Raw genomic sequence first — 19,718 nt, 5'->3', positions numbered from 1 at the left:
GCTTCACATTGGTTGGCCTGCTACAGCCTGACTGGCTGAGCTGCCCTGGATGGAGAGAAGTTATCTTCTTCCTTCTGATAGTAACCTAGAGGTAACTTCCTATCACAGATGTAGGTTTACTTCTCTCCTGTTAATTGAGGTCTCCTGGCGGGATCTGAGAGCGCCCCCTACAGGCCTGTCCCAACTCCAACTCTACCTGAGGTTTCTTCAGTTACACATAGTAAATATGTTCATAATTCAGCCTTTTTTCTTTTTTCTTACCATGTCCACTGCTACCACCTTGATCCAAGCCATCACCACTCTTTGCCTGGATTACAGGTAGTCCCCATACTGGTCTCCCCACTACCCTCTTAGAGTCTTCTTCACACAGAAGCTAGGATAATGATTTAAAACCTAAGTCAGACCCCTAACCTAGGCCCCAGTGGACCGTGCTGTTACTATGCTCAAAAGTCTTGTCTTCCCATCTTTCTCAGAATAAGATCCAAAGTCTTTGCCCTGCTCTACAAAACCTTACTTGATCCACTCCCACCCCATACCTGACCTCACCTCTTACAACTTTCCCTCACTCACCCCTCTGCAGCTACACTGGTCTCCTTCCTGTTCCTTTAAAAACCAAGAACACTCCGCTTCAGGGCCTTTGCACTTGCCCTTCTCTCTTCCTGGAACACACTGCCTTGTATAGCAGCAAGCTAGTTCCCGTACTTCATTAAGGACTTCCATTAGTCAGGTTAGGCTAGCCCTGTTGGCTTGACAAAACGAGAGTTGATTTCTTTCTCATGTACCTGTCCCATGCAAGTCAGCAAGGGGCGATTTTCCACACAATCATTGAAGCACCCAGGCTGAGAGGCATCCACCGTCTTGTCACTGCATCAGCTGCAACCCATGGTATCCTTGATCACTGAGGAGGGGGGAGAGAGAGACAGACAGACAGACAGAGGGTATTGAATGGTCCCACACAAGAAATAGATGCTTTTGGGCTTCCCTGGTAGCACAGTGGTTGAGAATCTGCCTGCCAATGTGGGGGACACGGGTTCGAGCCCTGGTCTGGGAAGATCCCACATGCCGTGGAGCAACTGGGCCCGTGAGCCACAATTACTGAGCCTGCGCGTCTGGAGCCTGTGCTCCGCAACAAGAGAGGCCGCAACAGTGAGAGGCCCGCGCACCGTGATGAAGAGTGGCCCCCGCTCGCCGCAACTAGAGAAAGCCCTCACACAGAAACGAAGACCCAACACAGGCAAAAATAAATAAATAAATAAATAAATTTAAAAAATGAAAAAGAAATAGATGCTTTAGCCCAGGAACGACTCTAGCCCTTCCACTCACAGCTCATTAGTCAGGATTACAGTTGCACAAAGGCAGGAAAGCAGAATTCTCCTATGTGCCCAGAAAGAGAGAAGAACCAGTGTATTAGTTTTCTATTGCTGCCATAACAAAGTAACACAAATTCAGCTGCTAAAACAACACAGAGTTATTCTCTGACAATTCTAGAGGTCCAAAGCCCAACATGGATTTTACTGGGCTGAAATCAAGGTGTCAACAAAGCTGCATTCCTTCTGGAACCTCTAGGGAAGAATGTTTCCTTTCCATTCCCTGCGCCTAGATGCCACCTGCATTCGTTGGCTCATGGCCCCTTCCTCTATCTTCAAAGCCAATAATGGTAAGTCGAGTCCCTTTCACACTTAAGATTTCTCCTGCCTCTTCTTCTCTTTCTCCTCCTCCTCTTCCTCCTTCTTCTTTTTCCTCTCTTTTTTTATTTTTTATTGTTTTGCGGTACGCGGGCCTCTCACTGTTGTGGCCTCTCCTGCTGCGGAGCACAGGCTCCGGACACGCAGGCTCAGCGGCCATGGCTCACGGGCCCAGCCGCTCCTCGGCACGTGGGATCTTTCTGAACCGGGCCACGAACCCGCGTCCCCTGCATCGGCAGGCGGACTCTCAACCACTGCGCCACCAGGGAAGCCCACAAATCTAAATCTTAAAAAAAAAAAAAAGAAAGAAAGAAGCAAGGATAGAGGCAAGGAGACTTAGCATCCATCACACAAGTAGCTGGCAAGTAGCCGGCCTTCAAACTTAGTTCTTCAGAGCTGAGCTTATCCAATCAGTAGCCACTGCCACATTGGTGGTGGGTGGATAACATATCCGACAGAGCAGATAAAGAATATTTCCATCATCGCAGAAACTTCTATTGGACGGCACTGCTCTAGAGACGATTTTCATGAAGTGCATGGCCTCTGGAGCCAGACTGCCTGGGTTCAAATCCCTCTCTGTTCCTCAGTTTTCTCATCTGTGAAATGGGGGTGGTGATGATGATGATAATGGGAAGTAACCCACAGGGCATATTATGAGGATTAAATGAATTAACATGTGTAGGTAATGGGCTTAGAACCGTGTCTGGCACAGAGTAAGAGCCATTGGAGTTTGTTTTTATTATTTAAACACTGGTGGCCACACATCCCCCAGGAGAGGCGAACCCAGGAGGTGAGAACACAGATCGGGAGGATTTTTCCCAGGCTCCCCCAGAGAGTTAAGAGCAGGGAAGGAGGGGCGAGGAGGCCAAGAGGGGCTGTGGGAACCACCCGGGCCCGGAGAGTCCTGGCCTTGCTCCCTCCTACGCAGGGGTTGGGGACGTAGGAGACAAAAGTGAGGAGCGGGGCAAGCCGCATATGTTCTTTTTGACCCAAACTTTGTTCCCAGTGCCTGAGACGAATAGGCGTGAAATTCACATCTGGGACCCACCTCCGGCCTGGCCATTCCCTCCCGCCTCTGGGCATTGAGCCCAGTCTGTCTTGCTGCTATAATGGAAGCAGCACAGGTGGCTTCCAGAATTCAGAAGAGGCCCCTGCCCACCGCAGCATCACTGATGGCTTCCTGAAAGAGCAGACTCCTGAAATGCATATGAGCTGAGCACGAATTTGCCCAGCAGAGGAGGCAGAAAGAAAGGCCAAGTTAGAAGTTACAGTTTGTGCAAAGGTCCAGAGGCCAGAGGGCCCGGTGTGGTAAGAGAGGAGAAATGAGGCTGGGGATAGGGGGTAGTCAGGGCATGTGGGGCCTCTAAGACCAGGCTGAGGGCCTGAGTTTTTCCCCAGTGCCTCTGGGGAACCCTAGGTGGTCTATGACCAGAGGATCAGCCCTGTATGAGAAACAAACGTGATATGGACCATCACAGAGGTGGCTCCGTTCACTGGGCCAGCCCCAAGAAGGCCTTGAATACAGCCTGCAAGTCAGGAAACTTCTCTCAGAGGATGTGACGTCTGAGGTAGGTCTTGAAGGACAGAGGAAGGATTTGGACATGACAAGAAAGGTGGAGAGGTGGGGACTTTGTCCAGAGGTGCTGGGGAGCTATGGGAAGGCTATAACTTGGGGAGAAGTGAGGTCAACTCTGAATGTAGAAGACCCCTCCGGGGTCCCTGGAGGGTAGACTGGAGGGGGAGGGAGACTGCGGTGGGGGAGGGGCTGGAGGGAGGATCCTGGTGGGAGAAGATGAGTTCTGAGCCAGGGCTGGGATGTTATGGGGACAGAAAGAGGGTCAGGAAAATGTTACCTACACTGGAAGACTTCCTCTTACCCCCATGTAAGAAAATCTTTTTCTTAGCCATTTCTGAATGCAATGCCACAGTCCCTATATTTCATTTCATTCACTCACTTATTCATTCATTCAACATATTCTCCCAAATTCTCCCTGGGAAATGCTGGGACCAGGACCTGAGTCAGTCCCCGGATTTGCCCTGGAGGAGCTCCCAGTCTGGGAGGGTGAGGTAGGAGAGAGACCTGGGTACAGTCACATTGGTGTGATGTGTAATAATGGGGGCAGCACAGGGCCCAGGCTGAGAGGTCAGGGAAGACTTCTTGGAGGAGGTGAGGCCCTCCCTGGGCCTTGAAGGAAACCCAAGTGTCTCCCAGGCTGATGGGAGGGGTGAGAATCTCTAGGAAGAGACATCAGGAGCATCGTCTCATTCAATCACGCCCGACTTCTCTCCTGCGGACGCCCATGTCCTTTATGTAGGGTGATGCCGGGGACCCAGAGATGGGTCAGGCCTGGGCCGTGGAGGAAGGGCACACAGGGACACAGTCCCTCTCCTAATGAGATCTGTGCTCTAATGGAGGTACCCAGGACATTGGGAAGGTCCACAGAAGACACAGACCTAGCCTGAAGGTCAGGGAGGGCTTCCTGGAGGAGGAGAGTCAAAGCGTGGGGAGAGCCTACTCTTCCTGTCATGTCAGTCTGTCTTCTCTCCCTCCGTGTATCTCTGGTTCCTTCATTGGCTCTCCCTGTGATGAGTTCCATGTCTTTCTCATGATGTCTCCCAACCCCTGGGGTAGGCGGCTATAAAAAATTACCACAAACTGCACGGCTAAAAATAACAGAAATTTATTCTCCCACAGTTCTGGAGGCCAGAAGTCTGACATCAAGGTGTGGGCAGGGCCACAGTCCCTCCGAAGGCTCTAGGGGAGGATCCATCCTTGCCTCTTCCAGCTTCTGGTGGCTCCTCGTGTTCCTTGGCTTGTGGTTGCATCACCCCAATCTCTGCCAAATGAGGTCCTATTCACAGGTTCTGAGTGGGCATGTCTCTTTTTGGGGGGAGGGAGGCATCAGTCAACCCATGACATGTTGGGTGAGTTACTTCCTTCTCTGAGCCTCGGGGTTCTATCTGTATAATGGGGCTAATACTAACCCCCACCTGATGGGGCAACTTTGAGGGTTAACAAAACCTAAAGAGTGCGTGGTACAGCCCCAGTGTCTAGAAAACTCTCAATCAGAGTGGCTTCCATTTATTTATTTGGTTGCGCCGGGTCTTAGTTGCGGCAGGCAGGCTCCTTAGTTGCAGCTCGCAGGCTCTTTAGTTGTGGCATGCATGTGGATCTAGTTCCCTGACCAGGGATCGAACCCAGGCCCCCTGTATTGGGAGCGCGAGTCTTAACCGCTGCACCACCAGGGAAGTCCCTGGCTTCCATTTCTTATTGATTTATGTGTCTGTCAGAGCTGGGTTCTTCTGCCAGTCTTTTCCTGCCACTTCCCCATAGTCTCTGCACATATGTCTCCATCATATTTTCTCCATCCTTCTTTGCTTCCTTCCTGTATAACTCTGGGCAAACCCTTTGAGACTTGGCTTACTCATCTGTAAAATGGGATAATAACATCTTCTCTTTCATAGAGAGGCTGTGATGATTACATGAGTCAGTTCATAGAAAGTGCTCAGAACTTTGCCTGGTATGTAGTAGGTACTTCATGTGCTGGCTGCTATTACTGTAATTATTATTATTACTACTACTGCTTTGGTTTCCTTTGTCTTGACTCTTTCCCTGTCTCCGCAGCTCCCTCTGTCTTCAAGAGTCTCTCTTGACACATTCCTGCCTTTCTGAATAAGTGTCTCACCAACCTCTAAGCCTCATGGGCCTTTAAGAGTCCGTCTCTCTCCATTCCTCTCTCTCTTCCTCTCCCCACCTGTGATGGTTTTAAAATAAGCCCACATTCTTTGATACCCCTCTGTTCAAGAGGAGGAGCTTAATCTCTTTCCCTTTGAATGTGGGCTAGACTTACTGTTTCACCTCCAATGAATAGAATAAAGAAGTGGTGGTGTCAGGAATTCCCTGGCGGTCCAGTGGTTAGGACTCGGCGCTTTCTGCTGGGGCCTGGGTTCAATCCCTGGTCAGGGAACTGGGATCCTGCAGGCTATGCAATGCAGCCAAAAAAAAAAAAGGGATGATGTGTGACTTTGGACATAGGTCATATAAGACACTGCTCTCTCTCTCGCTCTCTCTCTCTCTCTCTCTCTCTCCCTCTCTCCAATCACTCGCTCTGAGTGGGAAGTCAGCGGCCATGTTGTGAGGACACTCAAGCAGCCCTATGGAGGGGCTCACCTAGTGAGCAGCTGAGGCCTCTTGCCAAGCACCATGTAGGTGAGCTTGGAAGTAACCTTCCAGCCCCAGTCAAGCCTTCAGATGACTGCAGCCCTGGCCAACAGCTTACTGCACCTTCATGAGAGACTCTGAGTTCTCTGTTGTTATCTGAGCCAGAGCCACCCAACTAAACTGCTCCAAAATTCCTACCCCTCAGAAACCATGACATAATAAATATTTGTAGCTTTAAGCCACTGAGTTTTAAGATAATTTGTTATGTGACAAGGGATAATGAATATACCTTTCTTTCTCGTGTTTTCTCTGTCTCTCCATTTCTGACTCTCCTGGGTGTCTCCATCTCCCTCCATCACAGGTCCTCGAATGTCCATCTCCAATTCTCTATCCCTGAATCACTCTGTGTTTCTGAATTCTCTTTAGTCTCATCCTTCATGTCAGCTGACCTGTTTCTGGGACTCTCTCCCCCTATCTGGGTCTCTCTGTCTCTGTCCATCTGTTGGTCTCTGTTCATACCTCTTTCTCTGCATGAGTGCGTCTCTTTATAGATGTGCACGTGTGTCTGCCTCGTTCTCTGTCTCCTCCTCTCTCTGCCCCTTGCTCTGGGTGAGTGTTTCTCTGTCGCTCTGTCTTTAGATCTCTTTTTCTGTTTCTGTCTCTCCCCACACACCTCCTGCCTGACATCTTGCTCTTCCATCTTTAACCTGGTATGTGGGACTCTCTCTCTCCTCTCTCTCTCTCTGTCTAGGTCTCTCTGCTTCTATCTCCAAGTTTGTGTGTCTACATCTGTCTCTCTGTGGGTCTCTGTATCTCTTTCTCTGCCTCCATCTGCATCTGTCTCCTTTTGTATTTTTTCCCTGTCATCCTGGGGGGTCTCCCTCTCTCTGTATCTCTCTCTCTTCTCGGTGTGTATTTGTTTCTGTATCTCCTTCATTCAATGTATGTAAGTCTCTCTGTCTCTCTCTCTCCTGCCGCCACCACCTCCCCCAGCAGCCCCCCAACCGCCCCAGCCTGCCCTCTCATCTCTACCCTGCATCTCCCTCCACCACGGCTCTCCGTATCCATCTCAGGCTCCCCTTCCCTTCCCAAGCCTCCACTGTTCCCTGACCTCACCTCTGCTCTCTCTTCTCTGCCTTCCCGGCTCCTCCAGCCTCTCTCTCTCCCTCTCCAAGTCTCTGCCTCCCCCTCCTGGTCAGCCGCCCACATCGCGCGCCAGTCTCCCAGGGGATCCCGCCGCCGGGTTAAGGGAGCCCCTGGCGGAGGCCCGAGTGATGCATTGGGCGGGGGGCTGCAGGCACTGATGCAGGCTCCAACCTGGGTCCTCGCGAGCTGGGAGACGCCGGATCCTCCGGGGCCAGCGGCCCTGAGAGGGAAGATATCCGAGGACTCTTCCAGCTCCACCTTAAGCGCCCCCCTTCCCCCTTCTGCGGAGGATGGAAACTGCCAGCTCTTGGGCCCCAGGTGTCCGGGCCACCCCCGCCCCCATGGCCCCAGCGCGGCTGGGAGCTGGGGACCATCCCCCCAACGACCCCTCCATCCTGCCCCTGGGGCATCCCACACGCACACCCACGCCAGCCCAAGGAGGAGGGTTTTCTGCTGTGAGAGCTCCCCTCACCCCCAAACAACGATAGAAAAATTAAATAACAGCAAGAGAGAAAAGAGAGGGAGGGGGAGGAGAGAGGAAGGGAGGAGAGAGAAGAGAGAGACGGAGAAACCGAGGAGGCAGGAGAGGAGGAGGTGGGGAGAGGGAGAGGAGCTGGAGGCCGAGCGGGAGCGAGGGAGGAGGAGGAGAAGGGGAGAGAAGCGGGATGGAGGTATGGAGTTAGGTGGCTTGCGAGAGCGTAATGAAAAGAGAACGAAGAGGGGGGTGTGGATTAGAGACCCAGAGGTAACCCGAGGGAGAAGCATAAGGCAGAGAGAGTAGGAAGATAGGGAGGTAGAGGGAGAAGGAGGGTTCGGGAAAAGAGGAGAGGAAGGGGAGGCATAGAGAGGGAGGAGAGGAGAGCGGAGTAGGGGCGTGGGGGCGTCTCAGTCCCCGGCTGCCTCAGTAACTGGGGAACTGGGACTCCCTGTGGGTAGGAGAGGAAGGCTGGAAGTCCGGAGGGGTCGGGGTTCCACAAAGAGAGGAAGAAGCTGAGAGAGGGCGGGCCAGGGCATTGGGAAGGGGTCGCCCCGAGGCCTCCCGGGGATGGGGTGTGCAGCTCGTCTGAACGCCCCTCGAGCGCTGCTACTCTGGGCCGCACTGGGGGCGGCAGGTAAGGCCTGGGGGTTGGGGCAGGAGCCCCTGACTGGGGTGGGGGAAGGGTGCCAAGGAGAGGGGTTCAGGCTGCTCTCTCCCCAGCTCACATCGGACCCGCACCTGACCCCGAGGACTGGTGGAGCTACAAGGATAATCTCCAGGGAAACTTCGTGCCAGGTGCAGCCAGGGCGGGGACCCAGGAGTCTGGGCTGCCGGGCGCTTTCTTCCTGAGACCCAGGAGTTCTCTCCTTCCCGCCCCCGACCCCCGCAGGACGCAGGAGTCCCATCCCCTTCCTTCCTCCCTCAGGAGGCCCAGCTTCTGAACCCGAGGGGCTCAGCATGGGACATTATACATTAGCATTTCAAGTAGTGAGTGGGAGGGAGTGGAAGGTAAGGGAGTGTGGGGCTGGAAAAGTGTGTGTGTGTTTCCTGGGAAAGAGGCAGGTAGGTCCTGGCTCCTACTGAGAACCAGAGGTTCAGTGGCCCCGTTGCCCACCTCGTCCAGCCCTCTCTTGCAATTCCTTCTCCCCACTACATTCATTATCCGGCTGTGGTACAAGTGAGATGAAAAGAACTACAACTCCCATGGGCTCTGGGGCAGGCAGGCACTGGATGGGTAGGCTGGCAGTCTAGGGGCTGCTGGGAGTTGTAGTTCCTTCCCCAATGACAATTTAAGATAGGTTTGATCAAAGAGACTTGGAGGTGTTGGGGGGGCGGGGCGGCCCTTAGGAAACTCCTCCAAGATTCTTCTAGGACCTAGGATTCTGGATCCCAGCCCCCTCCTCCCTCAAAGCCAGGAGTCCAGATTCCCAGCCCTTCGTCTCCTGGGATCCAAGGAGTCCAGACCACAGCCTTCCCAGCAGATCCCAGCCTTGGGATCCAGTCCATATTTCTGACTCCCTTTCCTCCCTGCCCCACACCTGCTCCCAGGGCCTCCCTTCTGGGGCCTGGTGAACGCAGCCTGGAGTCTGTGTGCTGTGGGGAAGCGACAGAGCCCCGTGGATGTGGAGCTGAAGAGGGTCCTTTATGACCCCTTTCTGCCCCCGCTGAGACTCAGCACAGGGGGAGAGAAGGTAAGGGGCCTGGAGGGCGGGGTTACCGAATCCACTGGGGCTGGGCCTGAGTGGAGGTGGGGGGGCAGGGCTTTCAGTTGGGAGGCTGGCCTTGGGGAAGGAGGCCTACAACACAACGGGTGGAGAGGAGGCTACTTACACTCCACAGCGGATCACCAATTGTTCCCTCCTCAAACATGGCTCCTAGTCTTCCCATCTCTTAGAATCAGTGGTAAAACAGACTCAGTGTGCCAGGCGCTGTTTTCAAACTTGATAAATCCTCTAATTTTCACAACAACCCCATGAAATAGGTACAATTATTATCCTTATTTTATGGATGCAGAAACTGAGGCACGGAGAGGTTAAGTTACTTACCCGAGGTCAAACACCTAGAGAGTGCCAGGGCTGGGATTCAAAGCTAGGCAGTGCGGTCCCAGAATCCATGCGTTTGCCCGCTTTGCAATACCATTTGTGTTTTTTTTTTTTGGCCGCGCCCCGCGGCATGTGGGATCTTGCTTCCCCCACCAGGGATCGAACCTGCACCCCCTGCACTGGAAGCGCAGAGTCTTAACCACTGGACCACCAGGGAAGTCCCACAATACCATTTCTCATAAGAGGTGGCACTACCGTTCACTCAGCCAAAAGTCTCAGAGCTATTCCCCATCTCATTTCCTCCCTCACTCCCATTTCCCATCCATGTCCTTTCTAGTCTCCTTGCTAAACAGCATTTCACTTCTTGTCCCTCCACTGCTCCCACCATCATCTTGCACCTGGACTGGTGCCATTGCCTCCTTGCTGGCCTGCTTCTCTGCCTCCTGCAATCCATTCTCCATCCCACAGCTAGAGAGATGTTTAAAAACACAAACCAGATCATACCACTCTCTCCTACTCAAAATCCTTCTATTAGGACAAGTAATAACAGCACACACTTACACAGTACGTAGCATGTGCCTGGCACTGTGCCAAGTGTGTTACATACATTCAATTATTTAAATAAAAATACAAAATACCCCATCATTGCCCACAAGGCTGTGCACCATCTGGCTCCCATCACCACTCTCTCCTTTGCTCACTGGGCTCTGGTCCCACTGGCTTCTTCACTGTCACTAAAATAGGCCATCTCAGGGCTTTGCACTGACTGTTCTCCCTTCTGGAATGCCCTTCTCCCTGCTCCTTGCAACTAACCCCTCCTTATCCTTCAGGTCTCCATTCAAATGTCACTTCCTCATGGAAGCCTTTCTTGACACCCCACCCCCATCCCAATCTATGGGTCGTCCCCCCCTTTTTTTGGCTGTGCTGCTTGCAGGATCTCAGTTCCCCGAGCAGGGATTGAACCCAAACCCTGGCAGTGAAAGCGCAGAGTCCTAACCACTAGACTGCCAAGGAATTCCCTGGGTGTCCTATTATACTTTATCAGAACTCCCAGTTCTCCCCAGTGTGAGCATAGGATGTAATTAACTAAGCATTTACTTATATGATTCAGAATTTATTGTCTGTCTCTCCTCCACTGGAGCAGAAGCTCCATGAGGCCCAGAATTTTTGTCTACTTGCTCATTGCTCTCTTCCTGGCATCCATGGCACATAGTAGCAGCTCAATAAATATTTGTCAATTAAATTCACCACTATTGAGCACCTACCATGGACCAGCCCAGAGTCTGGAAAGACATTAGTGTTCAGACTATGCTGAATGATTAAATGTTTGTTGGCAGAGGGAAATGTACGAATGGAAAACAGTAGGGAAAAGGTCTTCTCTCTGCATCCCTGTGAAGGCCTCCACCTCTCCCACAGCTCCGGGGAACCCTGTACAACACCGGTCGCCATGTCTCCTTCCTGCCTGCACCCCGGCCTGTGGTCAATGTGTCTGGGGGGCCCCTCCTTTATAGCCACCGACTCAGTGAACTGCGGCTGCTATTTGGAGCGCGTGATGGAGCTGGCTCTGAACACCAGATCAACCACCAGGGTTTCTCTGCTGAGGTGATGCCTGCTAACCTCTGACCCTCGACCTTCACCCTGAGTCGACCCAATTCCTCCCACCTCACCCTCCTCTTAATGCCTCATCCCATCCTCCTCCACAGAACTACCCCCGCAACCCTGAACACTAATCCTTAACCTGACTTGGGACCCCAAAGGCCCAGAGCTGCACCCATTGCCCATTCTGTCCCCCCTGTCTGCCAGGGGACCCCACTCTCTGTGCTCCCCTCGCAGGTGCAGCTCATCCACTTCAACCAAGAACTCTACGGGAACCTCAGCGCCGCCTCCCGGGGCCCCAATGGCCTGGCCATTCTCAGCCTCTTTGTCAATGTGAGCCCAGGCAAGATTCGGGAGGGAGGGGCTGGAAACTGGGGTCTGAGAAGAGGGAGGCTGGAAGGCCCCAGACTCCAGGGTCCTAGGGGAGGAAGGAGTTGGGGGCTTGGACTTCCGGGTTCCTATCTCCTCACCTCATACCTCCACACAGGTGGCTGGTAGCTCAAACCCATTCCTTAGCCGCCTCCTTAACCGGGACACCATCACCCGCATCTCCTACAAGAGTAAGTCCCTGGGCATTGGAGGGTGGAGAGGGTGGGGCTGGGGTGTGCACATAGGGGAGTTCAGCAGGGGCACCCCTCTTCACTCCGACCTGATATTCCCGCAGATGATGCCTACTTTCTTCAAGACCTGAGCCTGGAGCTCCTGTTCCCCGAATCCTTTGGCTTCATCACCTATCAAGGCTCTCTCAGCACCCCACCCTGCTCGGAGACTGTTACCTGGATCCTCATTGACAGGGCCCTAAATATCACCTCCCTCCAGGTGACCCTGGCAGCCCATTGCGCCCTCCCTGCCACCCCCAACCCGTTCCTTGGCCTGGGTGTCCCCTTGCCTCACCTACCCTCCTACCCCCGGTTGACAGGGAACTGGAGGGGATTCGAGAGTCTGACAACCCTGGAGCATCTGGTGGGGGCTGAGCAAGACCCCGCCCACCCGCTCTCGGGGGCAGGGCTTCCTGCGTGACGTCACCAGAACCATTCATTATTCACTCCCAGTTTCCCACCCCGCTTCCACGGCAGATGCACTCCCTGAGACTCCTGAGCCAGAATCCTCCGTCCCAGATCTTCCAGAGCCTCAGCGGTAACGGCCGGCCCCTGCAGCCCTTGGCCCACAGGGCCTTGAGGGGCAACAGGGACCCCCGGCACCCCGAGAGGCGCTGCCGAGGCCCCAACTACCGTCTGCATGGTATGATCCAGTCTGCACCCCCTCCACGTCTTGGTCTAACCCGCCTATGTGTCTCCCCTTGGTGTCTCAATATGATACAGTCCTACCCCCCTCTGCTGCTCTGTATGATCCAGCCTCTTGAGCTCTCACTCGCTCTTTCTCCCTTCCCCCTTTGTGTCAAAGTGGTACAACCCACCTCCCGGTCATAGACCATTGCTGGTCCATGATTTGTCTTCTTCGCTGCTTGCAACTTGGTGTTTAACCCGAGCCCCCTGGTTTCCTTATGGTACGATCAAGTACTGGTCCGTGGTGCCTATTACTATGGCTTTCCGAAATGGTACTGCCCGAATCCTTTTCCCTGTTTTCATGTGGTACAACCCACCTCCCTTACTGAGAAACAGCATGGTACAATCCCCTCTCCCCCCCACTGCCTCCTCGTGGTTCAGCCCAGTGATCTAACGTCTACCTCTCTGGCTTCTCAACATGGTACAGCCCATACCCCCCACCCATGAATACCTTCACGTAGTTCCACTAATGCTGAAACCGGATGTCCCTATTCCACCCTCCTGCTGCCTCCCTATGGTTCAGCCCAGTGCAGTATAACCATTTCCCCCAGCTTCTCAACAATGGTACATTCCGGTTCCCCCTTCGCAGCCCTCCCTGTGGTAGAGCCCCGGGCGGCCCACCCACCCACCCCCATCCCCGCCCCCTGCATGCTCCCTTCAGGGTCCATCCTATCGTGCCCTAAACTAACGCCCCCCACCCGTGTCATCTTACAGTGGATGGTACCCCCCATGGTCGCTGAGACTCCCCATCGAGGATTGCGCCTGCCTTTCCCAAGCCTCCCCACAAGGGGGGGAGTCACCCCCAAAACAAAGCTATTAAAGGGACAGAATACTTCCTGTATCTCAGTGGTCTGATTCTAGGGGCGGCGGGGAAATATTTGGGTATTAAAGAATAGCAGCCTTCTTCTAGAAACCAATCTCCGTCTTCCTAAACCCCACTACTCGGTTTTTTGGCTTCCCGTTTCCCGTCATTTGGATTCGCGGCTCCTTTAAGCGGCTCTTCTCCCCTCCCACCCCTTTACCCACCCTCCCCGTCAGGCAGCACGCGCAAAGCCATGTGCTTCCCCCTCCCGTCTGCCTCATTGGCCCAAACTGGGTCACGGTCCCGCCCCCAACACCGTCTCCCATTGGGTGAATGTAGGTCAGGGTCCCGCCTCCCTCCAAAAGGCAAGGTAACTTCACGCACTGAGACCCTCTCTCGCACTCCCAGGACTTGGCGGATCCAGGGGTCCCATTGGCTGTGCGTCTAGAGGGGTCAAGACGCCATTGGCCCGCGCTTTCAGCCGGAGGGAGGCACGCGGCTGGGGTGCAAGGCCGGAGTCTGGCGGGGGCCGAAAGGAGGGGTGCGCTCTGTGGCGTCGGGTGTTTTGGTTTGGCTTTTTTTTTTTTTTTCCGCGAAAGAAGTTTGCTTTGGCCACGCCTCAAGGCAGCCGCCTCCTCCTGCCCTCTCCCCGGCCCTCCGCGCACACCTCTTGGTGCAGATTGCAAACCTCCTTCCTAGGAGAGGGCTGCAGATTTTACAAGAGCCAGGCTCACCCACCTTGTAGAAGGAGCGCCTTGTGTCCCCTTGAACCCTCGGTTGCAAAGAGCCGGCCGCCTGATTTGATCAGCCCCTCACCCAGACTGTATGGTCTCCTGGGACCCTCTTGAGTTGCACGTTTCTGCACCGAGGACTGCAAATCCCCGTCGCTCCTAGGATTTGCAGTGTTCTGGATACTGGAGGCTTGCAAGCTACGCTCGCCCGCCCCTGGGCAGACACTCGCCCGAACCACAGGAGTGTGCTGCTGACTGGCAAGCCAGCTGTTCGCCTCTCCATGAACCCGTGAGCCTGCGGGCAGGTGCCGGGCGATGGCGCGGCCCGTGAGCGACAGGACTCCGGCCCCCCTGCTGCTGGGCAGCCCGACCGGGGCCCCCCCTGGCGGGGGAGCGCTGCTTGGGCTGCGGAGCCTTCTGCAGGGGACCAGCAAGCCCAAAGAGCCAGCCAGCTGTGAGTTCTAGCCCCCATCTCGCCCAACTCAGACACCCTACTCCCTTAGTGCTGGGAGGGTCCACAGCTACCTCCTACGTGCCAAGAGTCCATCCTCCCAACCTTTAGCTACCCAAATATTATACTTAGGTGTTTAGGCCCCTAGATCCCTCAGCACCCAGGACCCAAAAGTACCGGTTCTCATGCCTGTCCACTCCCAGGATTCAAGACTCTAGGCCCCAGCCCCCTCTTCCTTTTGGTTCCGAGAGTCTGGACCCCTGGGGTCCAGGGAGAAGGGAGGGGGGTGTGTCGGATGCTCACACGGTTGTTACACGGGCTTGGGCGGGGCCTCCTGGGGTCACATGGAGTCTAGGGATGAGGAATGTGCCCCAGGAATAGAGCCCCTTCCTGCCCCTTATTGTGTGGGGGCAGGGAAGAGGGGGTACAGTGCGCAGAGAGTGGGGGGGTTGTAGATTACAGAGGAATTAACAGAGCTGTCATTTTTAAAATCTCTCCTGCCCAACCCTCCACCTACCTCTGTCTGAACTTCCATCCCCCTTCTGTGTGTCTATCCCTTCCTGGGTCTCTGTCCCCATCTCTCTCTTTGCGTCGCTGTCCTCCCCTCTTTTTGAGTCTCCCTTCCTCTCTATCCCTTTCTCGGTCCGCCACCCCCGTCTCTTGTCTATTCTCTCTGGGTCTCTCTCCCTCTCTGAGCCTCTGTCCCTTCCTCTCTCTGGGTCTTTGCCCTACCTCCCGGGTCTCTCCCCCACTTCCCTCCTGCCCCCCCCCCGGATCTCTGCGGTGTGGGGCTCCATCCCCTCGTTCCTCGTGTCTCTCTCCTCTCGGAGTCGCTTCTTCATCTCCGTCTTTCTCCTCCTCCCCACCCTGCCCGCTTTCCCTGGCCCGCAGGTCTGCTGAAGGAAAAGGAGCGCAAGGCGGCCCCGCCGGCAGCCACGGTCCCCGGGCCGGGCCTGGAGCCAGCGGGACCTGCGGATGCCTCAGCTGGGGCGGTAGTGGGCGGCGGGTCCCCACGGGGACGCCCTGGGGCTGCGCCCGGCCCGGGTCTGTTGGCGCCGCTACTGTGGGAGCGGACGCTGCCGTTCGGCGACGTGGAGTACGTGGACCTGGACGCCTTCCTGCTGGAGCATGGGCTCCCTCCCAGCCCGCCGCCCCCCGGCGGCCCGTCGCCAGCGCCCTCGCCCGTGCGCACACCTGCACCCTCCCCAGGGCCCGGCTCCTGCGGCTCGGCTTCCCCTCGCTCCTCGCCCGGGCACGCCCCCGCCCGGGCTGCCCTCGGGGCCGCCGGCGGCCACCGCGCAGGTGCGACGGCTAGGGCGGGGCAGGGCCCTGGTTGGGCGGGGCTTGGACTCCAGAGGGCGGGGGTGTGAGAATCTGGGGGTCAGGACGGTGGGACTGGGGCTGCATGCCCGAATTCCGGGTCCCCTAATTGGGAGATGTCGGGAGAGGAGTCCGGATTCTGTGTCCCCTAATGGATCAGGAACTGCGTATCCTGGACCTATAGGAGATGAGGGACTTGGGACCCCAAGTTCCAGGAAGCCTGCCCAGTGGTGAGGTCGTGTGAATTTTACGTGGGACATGAGGACAGAGGCTCTGGATACTCGAGGAGTAGGGATTGGGGTCCCAGGACAGTGGAGTTATTTACTGGGCAGTGGACTGCACCCCAGAATCTGGACCCGGAAGCGGTGGAACTGGGGTAGGACCGGAAATCCTAGGCCCTCTACGAGGGAGGAAGACGAGGGCCGGACACAGACTTCTGTTTCCCCAGGACAAAAGGGACTGGCAGCCCTGCCTCCTCGGCCCCCCCATCCCAGTGGAGAGGGGCTGGCGCCCCGGGTCCCGGAGTCCTTCAGAAGGGACCTTCATCCTGGGTCTTCCATTGGGGCAAGGACCGAGCTTTCTATATTCCTGGGGTAGGGGCTTGGGGTCCCAGAATCGTGTATATCCTAGTGGCGAGGACGTTTGGGGCCTGAGAATATCGAGGGGGTCGGTTCTCGAGTGTTCCCTAGAGAGCAGAGGGGTCTGGATCCTTGGCGGTTGAAAGGTTCGAGCTGGGAGACCCCAGGGAGCAAGAGGAAAGGTGTGCTCCATCTGGCACCTTGGGGTAGCCAGGGGTGGACTGCAGGTTGGGGATTCCTGGACACACCTGCTCCTGGTCCGACCTCCGGGCAGGACCAGGGCCCTCCCCTTCCCAGTCGCACATTCCCGCGCCACGTGAGTCCTCTCCTCCCTCCTCCGTGTTTCGTGCTTCGCGCACGCGCGGTCACGCGGGAGGGGGCGGGACTGGGGAACAGGAGGGCGCCCTTGGCGGCAGGGGGGCGGGGCGGGAAAGCAGGCGCCAGCACGTGACTCGGCCCTGAACCTGTGTCCTCGGTTGGCCCCAGCTGGCTCTCTCTTAAAGGTACAGGCCTCTCTTACGCTTGAACCAACCTGGAATCTCAGAGCCCTTTATGCTTCTTGTCCCTAACTCTTTGGACTCAGCAGCTCTTAAGGAGCTAACCTGAGGTCTTTTCGGTGCATTAAATTCCTTTTCTCTGAACAGCGGGGGGTCTAGGCTTTGGTTGGGGATTCAGTTAAGAAGGGTAGGACTATAGGGAAGGAAGCTAACACTGTAACTCTGAAGTCCTGAGGTTTTAGAAGCAATAATTCAGGTTCCTGTGCTACTTAGGGCAAGTCACGTATGATTGGGCCTCAGTTCTCCTGTGTGTAAAAGTGGAGCTGGTTTCATGATTTCTAAGCATCTTTGTGGCTTAAGGAACCTTCATATTTTATATTAGGGAGGTTGATCCCTGGCAGGCTTTATGTTAAACCCCATAAGGGCCTTCCTTGTGGTGGATATGATACCTGAGCAGGGGGTAGCCTCTGGGAACCCCCTCCCCAAAATAAATACACACTCAGGTGGTACATTCTATTTCCCCAAGGCCTGACCTCTCGGGACACACCCAGCCCTGTGGACCCAGACACGGTGGAGGTGCTGATGACCTTTGAACCTGACCCAGCTGATTTAGCCCTGTCAAGTATTCCCGGCCATGAGACCTTTGACCCTCGGAGACATCGCTTCTCAGAGGAGGAACTTAAGCCCCAGCCAATCATGAAGAAGGCACGGAAGATCCAGGTGCCAGAGGAGCAGAAGGTGAGCATTGCTGGGTGTAGGACGCAGGCTTTGTGGGTGCTGGCTCCACAGCCAGGGATGGCCCTTTCTTTAGTCAGACCTGGGTTTCTCACTTGGGATTAGCTCACATTCTCCTAACCTACAGCTAAGGACCAGTCCTCCTTGGCCAGGGGCTGCACAGGGACAGAGGTCTGGGCTTGAGATTTGTGAAAACCGTATCGTTGTGGGATTCAGACTCGGCCAGCACTGCTGGGACAGTTTTACAGGCTTGGAGCTTCTCCTGTCGGTTGGACCCAACACCCTCATTGGGGCAGGCTTCGGGCTCTACCAGGCCCAGTTGCTAAGGATAGCATCCTTTAGGAATGTGATATCAGCTTGTTTCTTCTGAGCAGCCAACTAGGCAGGGGTTGGTCCTTGAATCTCTGAGCTGGGGCATCCTTCAGGGCAACTGCATCTGCCTAGGATGAAGCTTTGCCAGCTCCTCTAGGCCTTGTTTTCTGGACTCACTGTTAAAGAGGCCTCAGGTTCTCATTAGCGGCCAGAGCCACATTCTGATTTGGGGTGCTTTGGGCAGTGACTGCATCTCTCTAGCATTCTGTCTTTGTCAGTCCTGGGTTCTTCCCTAACAAGAAGTACCTGGGCTTGTCTCACAGACTTTGGCGTGTCCTTGTGTAAGACACAACTACTTGAAGCAGTGAGTACTGGCCTGTAAACCAAATCTAGACCAGTGGTTTCTCTTGCCATGAGGCCTTGTTGCTAGGGGGTGGGTTTACCCTAGCTAGCAGGGACCAGGCTTTAATGAAATGGGGATGGAGGGGCATCTTTCAGAGCTCTGGGTCGTCCTTGTACTAAGGAGTGGTCCTCCTCCACAGCCCAATTCCAGGACTGGAGAACTCTAAACATAATGGTGTGGGGAGGTCTCAGGATAGGCCCATTTGCAACCAGGGACTGTTGGGGAGGAGGCAGCTCCCTGGCCTCTATTCAAAGCCAGTGGGTCAGAGACTGGCTGTGGTCACTGGGACCGCTTACACCTCACTTTTGTTTGCTAATGAGGGGTGAGGTTGCCTTGGCAGCAAGGTCAGAAGGGCCCAGCTCTGAGAGGATTTTATGGGACACCAAACCCCATCACTAGGGAACCTAGGCTTTCCTTAGCAACCAGGATCTGGAAAGGTGATGTATAGGGCAGTGCTTTTCAATGGGAGAAGTCTTCAGACCCTGAAGGTCTTGTTGCTAGGGAACAAGAATCCTTAGCAAACCAGGAGCTAACTGCAGGCCTTTTGTCAAGTGAGAAGAGCTGGGCCTCCTCTGCACAGTGGAGACTTGAAGCTCAGTTGCTTGGGGTGGGAGGCTATCTCACGCCTTAGCTGTTGCTAGGGGCCTGCTGTCCATAGCAGCCGGGGCCCTAGAAGGCCAGATCCTTGGGTACCCATTCAGGGGAGATCGGGTATCCTCTAGGCCCCACTGCTGGGTGAGCAGCAGCCCAGGGTGGGGGTGGGGGGTAGGTTTCTTAGGTGCACTCTGGTCCTTGAAGTCAGAAGCAAAGCTGCTCCTCCCTTCTCTCGCTGGGCCGGGGCCCCTCTGGACCTCAGTGCTTTCCCACCCATCCAGGATGAGAAGTATTGGAGCCGGCGGTACAAGAATAACGAGGCAGCCAAGCGGTCCCGCGACGCCCGGAGGCTCAAGGAGAACCAGATATCGGTGCGGGCGGCCTTCCTGGAGAAGGAGAACGCCCTGCTACGGCAGGAGGTGGTGGCCGTGCGCCAGGAGCTGTCCCACTACCGCGCCGTGCTGTCCCGCTACCAGGCCCAGCACGGAGCCCTGTGAGGCCGCCCCCACCCCAACAGGTGGAGCTCTCCTCCGCCTCACTCAGACTTGCGCCCTGACGCCCTCTTCCCTCCCCGCCCTGTGGCCCACGGGCCGGCCAGCTGGGTGCCCCAGGGATGTGATGATGCAGATAAATACATTTATATTTTTAAGAAAAAGTGAGCCTCCCCGCTCCCTCGCGGGGGCGGGGAAGGTCCTCAGTGTGTGCCCCCCGGCACGTCGGGGACCCCATCCTCCCACCGCCTCCGTTAACACGATCCTGAATAAATCTTGAGAACCCCAGAGCCAGCTGTCGTGGGGGAGGAGGCAGCTCCCTGGCCCCAGTTCAAGGCCAGCGGGTCACGCTGGCCGCAGTCCATGGGCAGGTCTGGGCTTCGGTCCATAAAAGGCAGGAGCTGCTGGA

General features: G+C 55.6%; 2 protein-coding genes across 6 annotated transcripts; both read left to right on the top strand.

The window, feature by feature from the left end:
- The first annotated feature begins 6,648 nt into the window (after positions 1–6,648).
- Positions 6,649–13,236, top strand: CA11 (carbonic anhydrase 11). Of its 4 annotated transcripts, none has more exons than XM_049703607.1 (9): positions 6,649–7,664; positions 8,192–8,266; positions 9,020–9,162; positions 10,930–11,115; positions 11,347–11,442; positions 11,597–11,669; positions 11,774–11,928; positions 12,186–12,351; positions 13,110–13,236. In XM_049703607.1, the coding sequence occupies exons 1-9, from the start codon at positions 6,788–6,790 to the stop codon at positions 13,133–13,135; spliced, it is 1,797 nt and encodes a 598-aa protein (XP_049559564.1). In that variant the 5' UTR covers positions 6,649–6,787; the 3' UTR covers positions 13,136–13,236. The 4 variants fall into 4 exon arrangements, with proteins under 4 accessions (XP_049559564.1, XP_049559563.1, XP_033286461.1 ...); XM_049703606.1 differs by having other exon boundaries at positions 12,162–12,351; XM_033430570.2 differs by having other exon boundaries at positions 7,537–8,105; positions 12,162–12,351.
- Positions 13,237–13,566: 330 nt separating this feature from the next.
- DBP (D-box binding PAR bZIP transcription factor) lies at positions 13,567–19,597 on the top strand. 2 transcript variants are annotated; one of them, XM_033430569.2, is made up of 4 exons: positions 13,567–14,382; positions 15,271–15,681; positions 17,301–17,512; positions 19,081–19,209. In XM_033430569.2, exons 1-4 carry the CDS (start codon positions 14,244–14,246, stop codon positions 19,102–19,104), a joined length of 786 nt encoding a protein of 261 aa, XP_033286460.2. In that variant the 5' UTR covers positions 13,567–14,243; the 3' UTR covers positions 19,105–19,209. The 2 variants fall into 2 exon arrangements, with proteins under 2 accessions (XP_033286460.2, XP_004271134.1); XM_004271086.4 differs by having other exon boundaries at positions 13,588–14,382; positions 19,100–19,597.
- The last annotated feature ends 121 nt before the right edge of the window (positions 19,598–19,718 follow it).

Source organism: Orcinus orca, chromosome 20 (genome assembly GCF_937001465.1).
Source record: "Orcinus orca chromosome 20, mOrcOrc1.1, whole genome shotgun sequence".
Lineage (NCBI taxonomy): Eukaryota > Metazoa > Chordata > Mammalia > Artiodactyla > Delphinidae > Orcinus > Orcinus orca.
The sequence above is the reverse complement of the archived record's forward strand: the minus strand, read 5'-3'. Positions and strand labels throughout refer to the sequence as shown.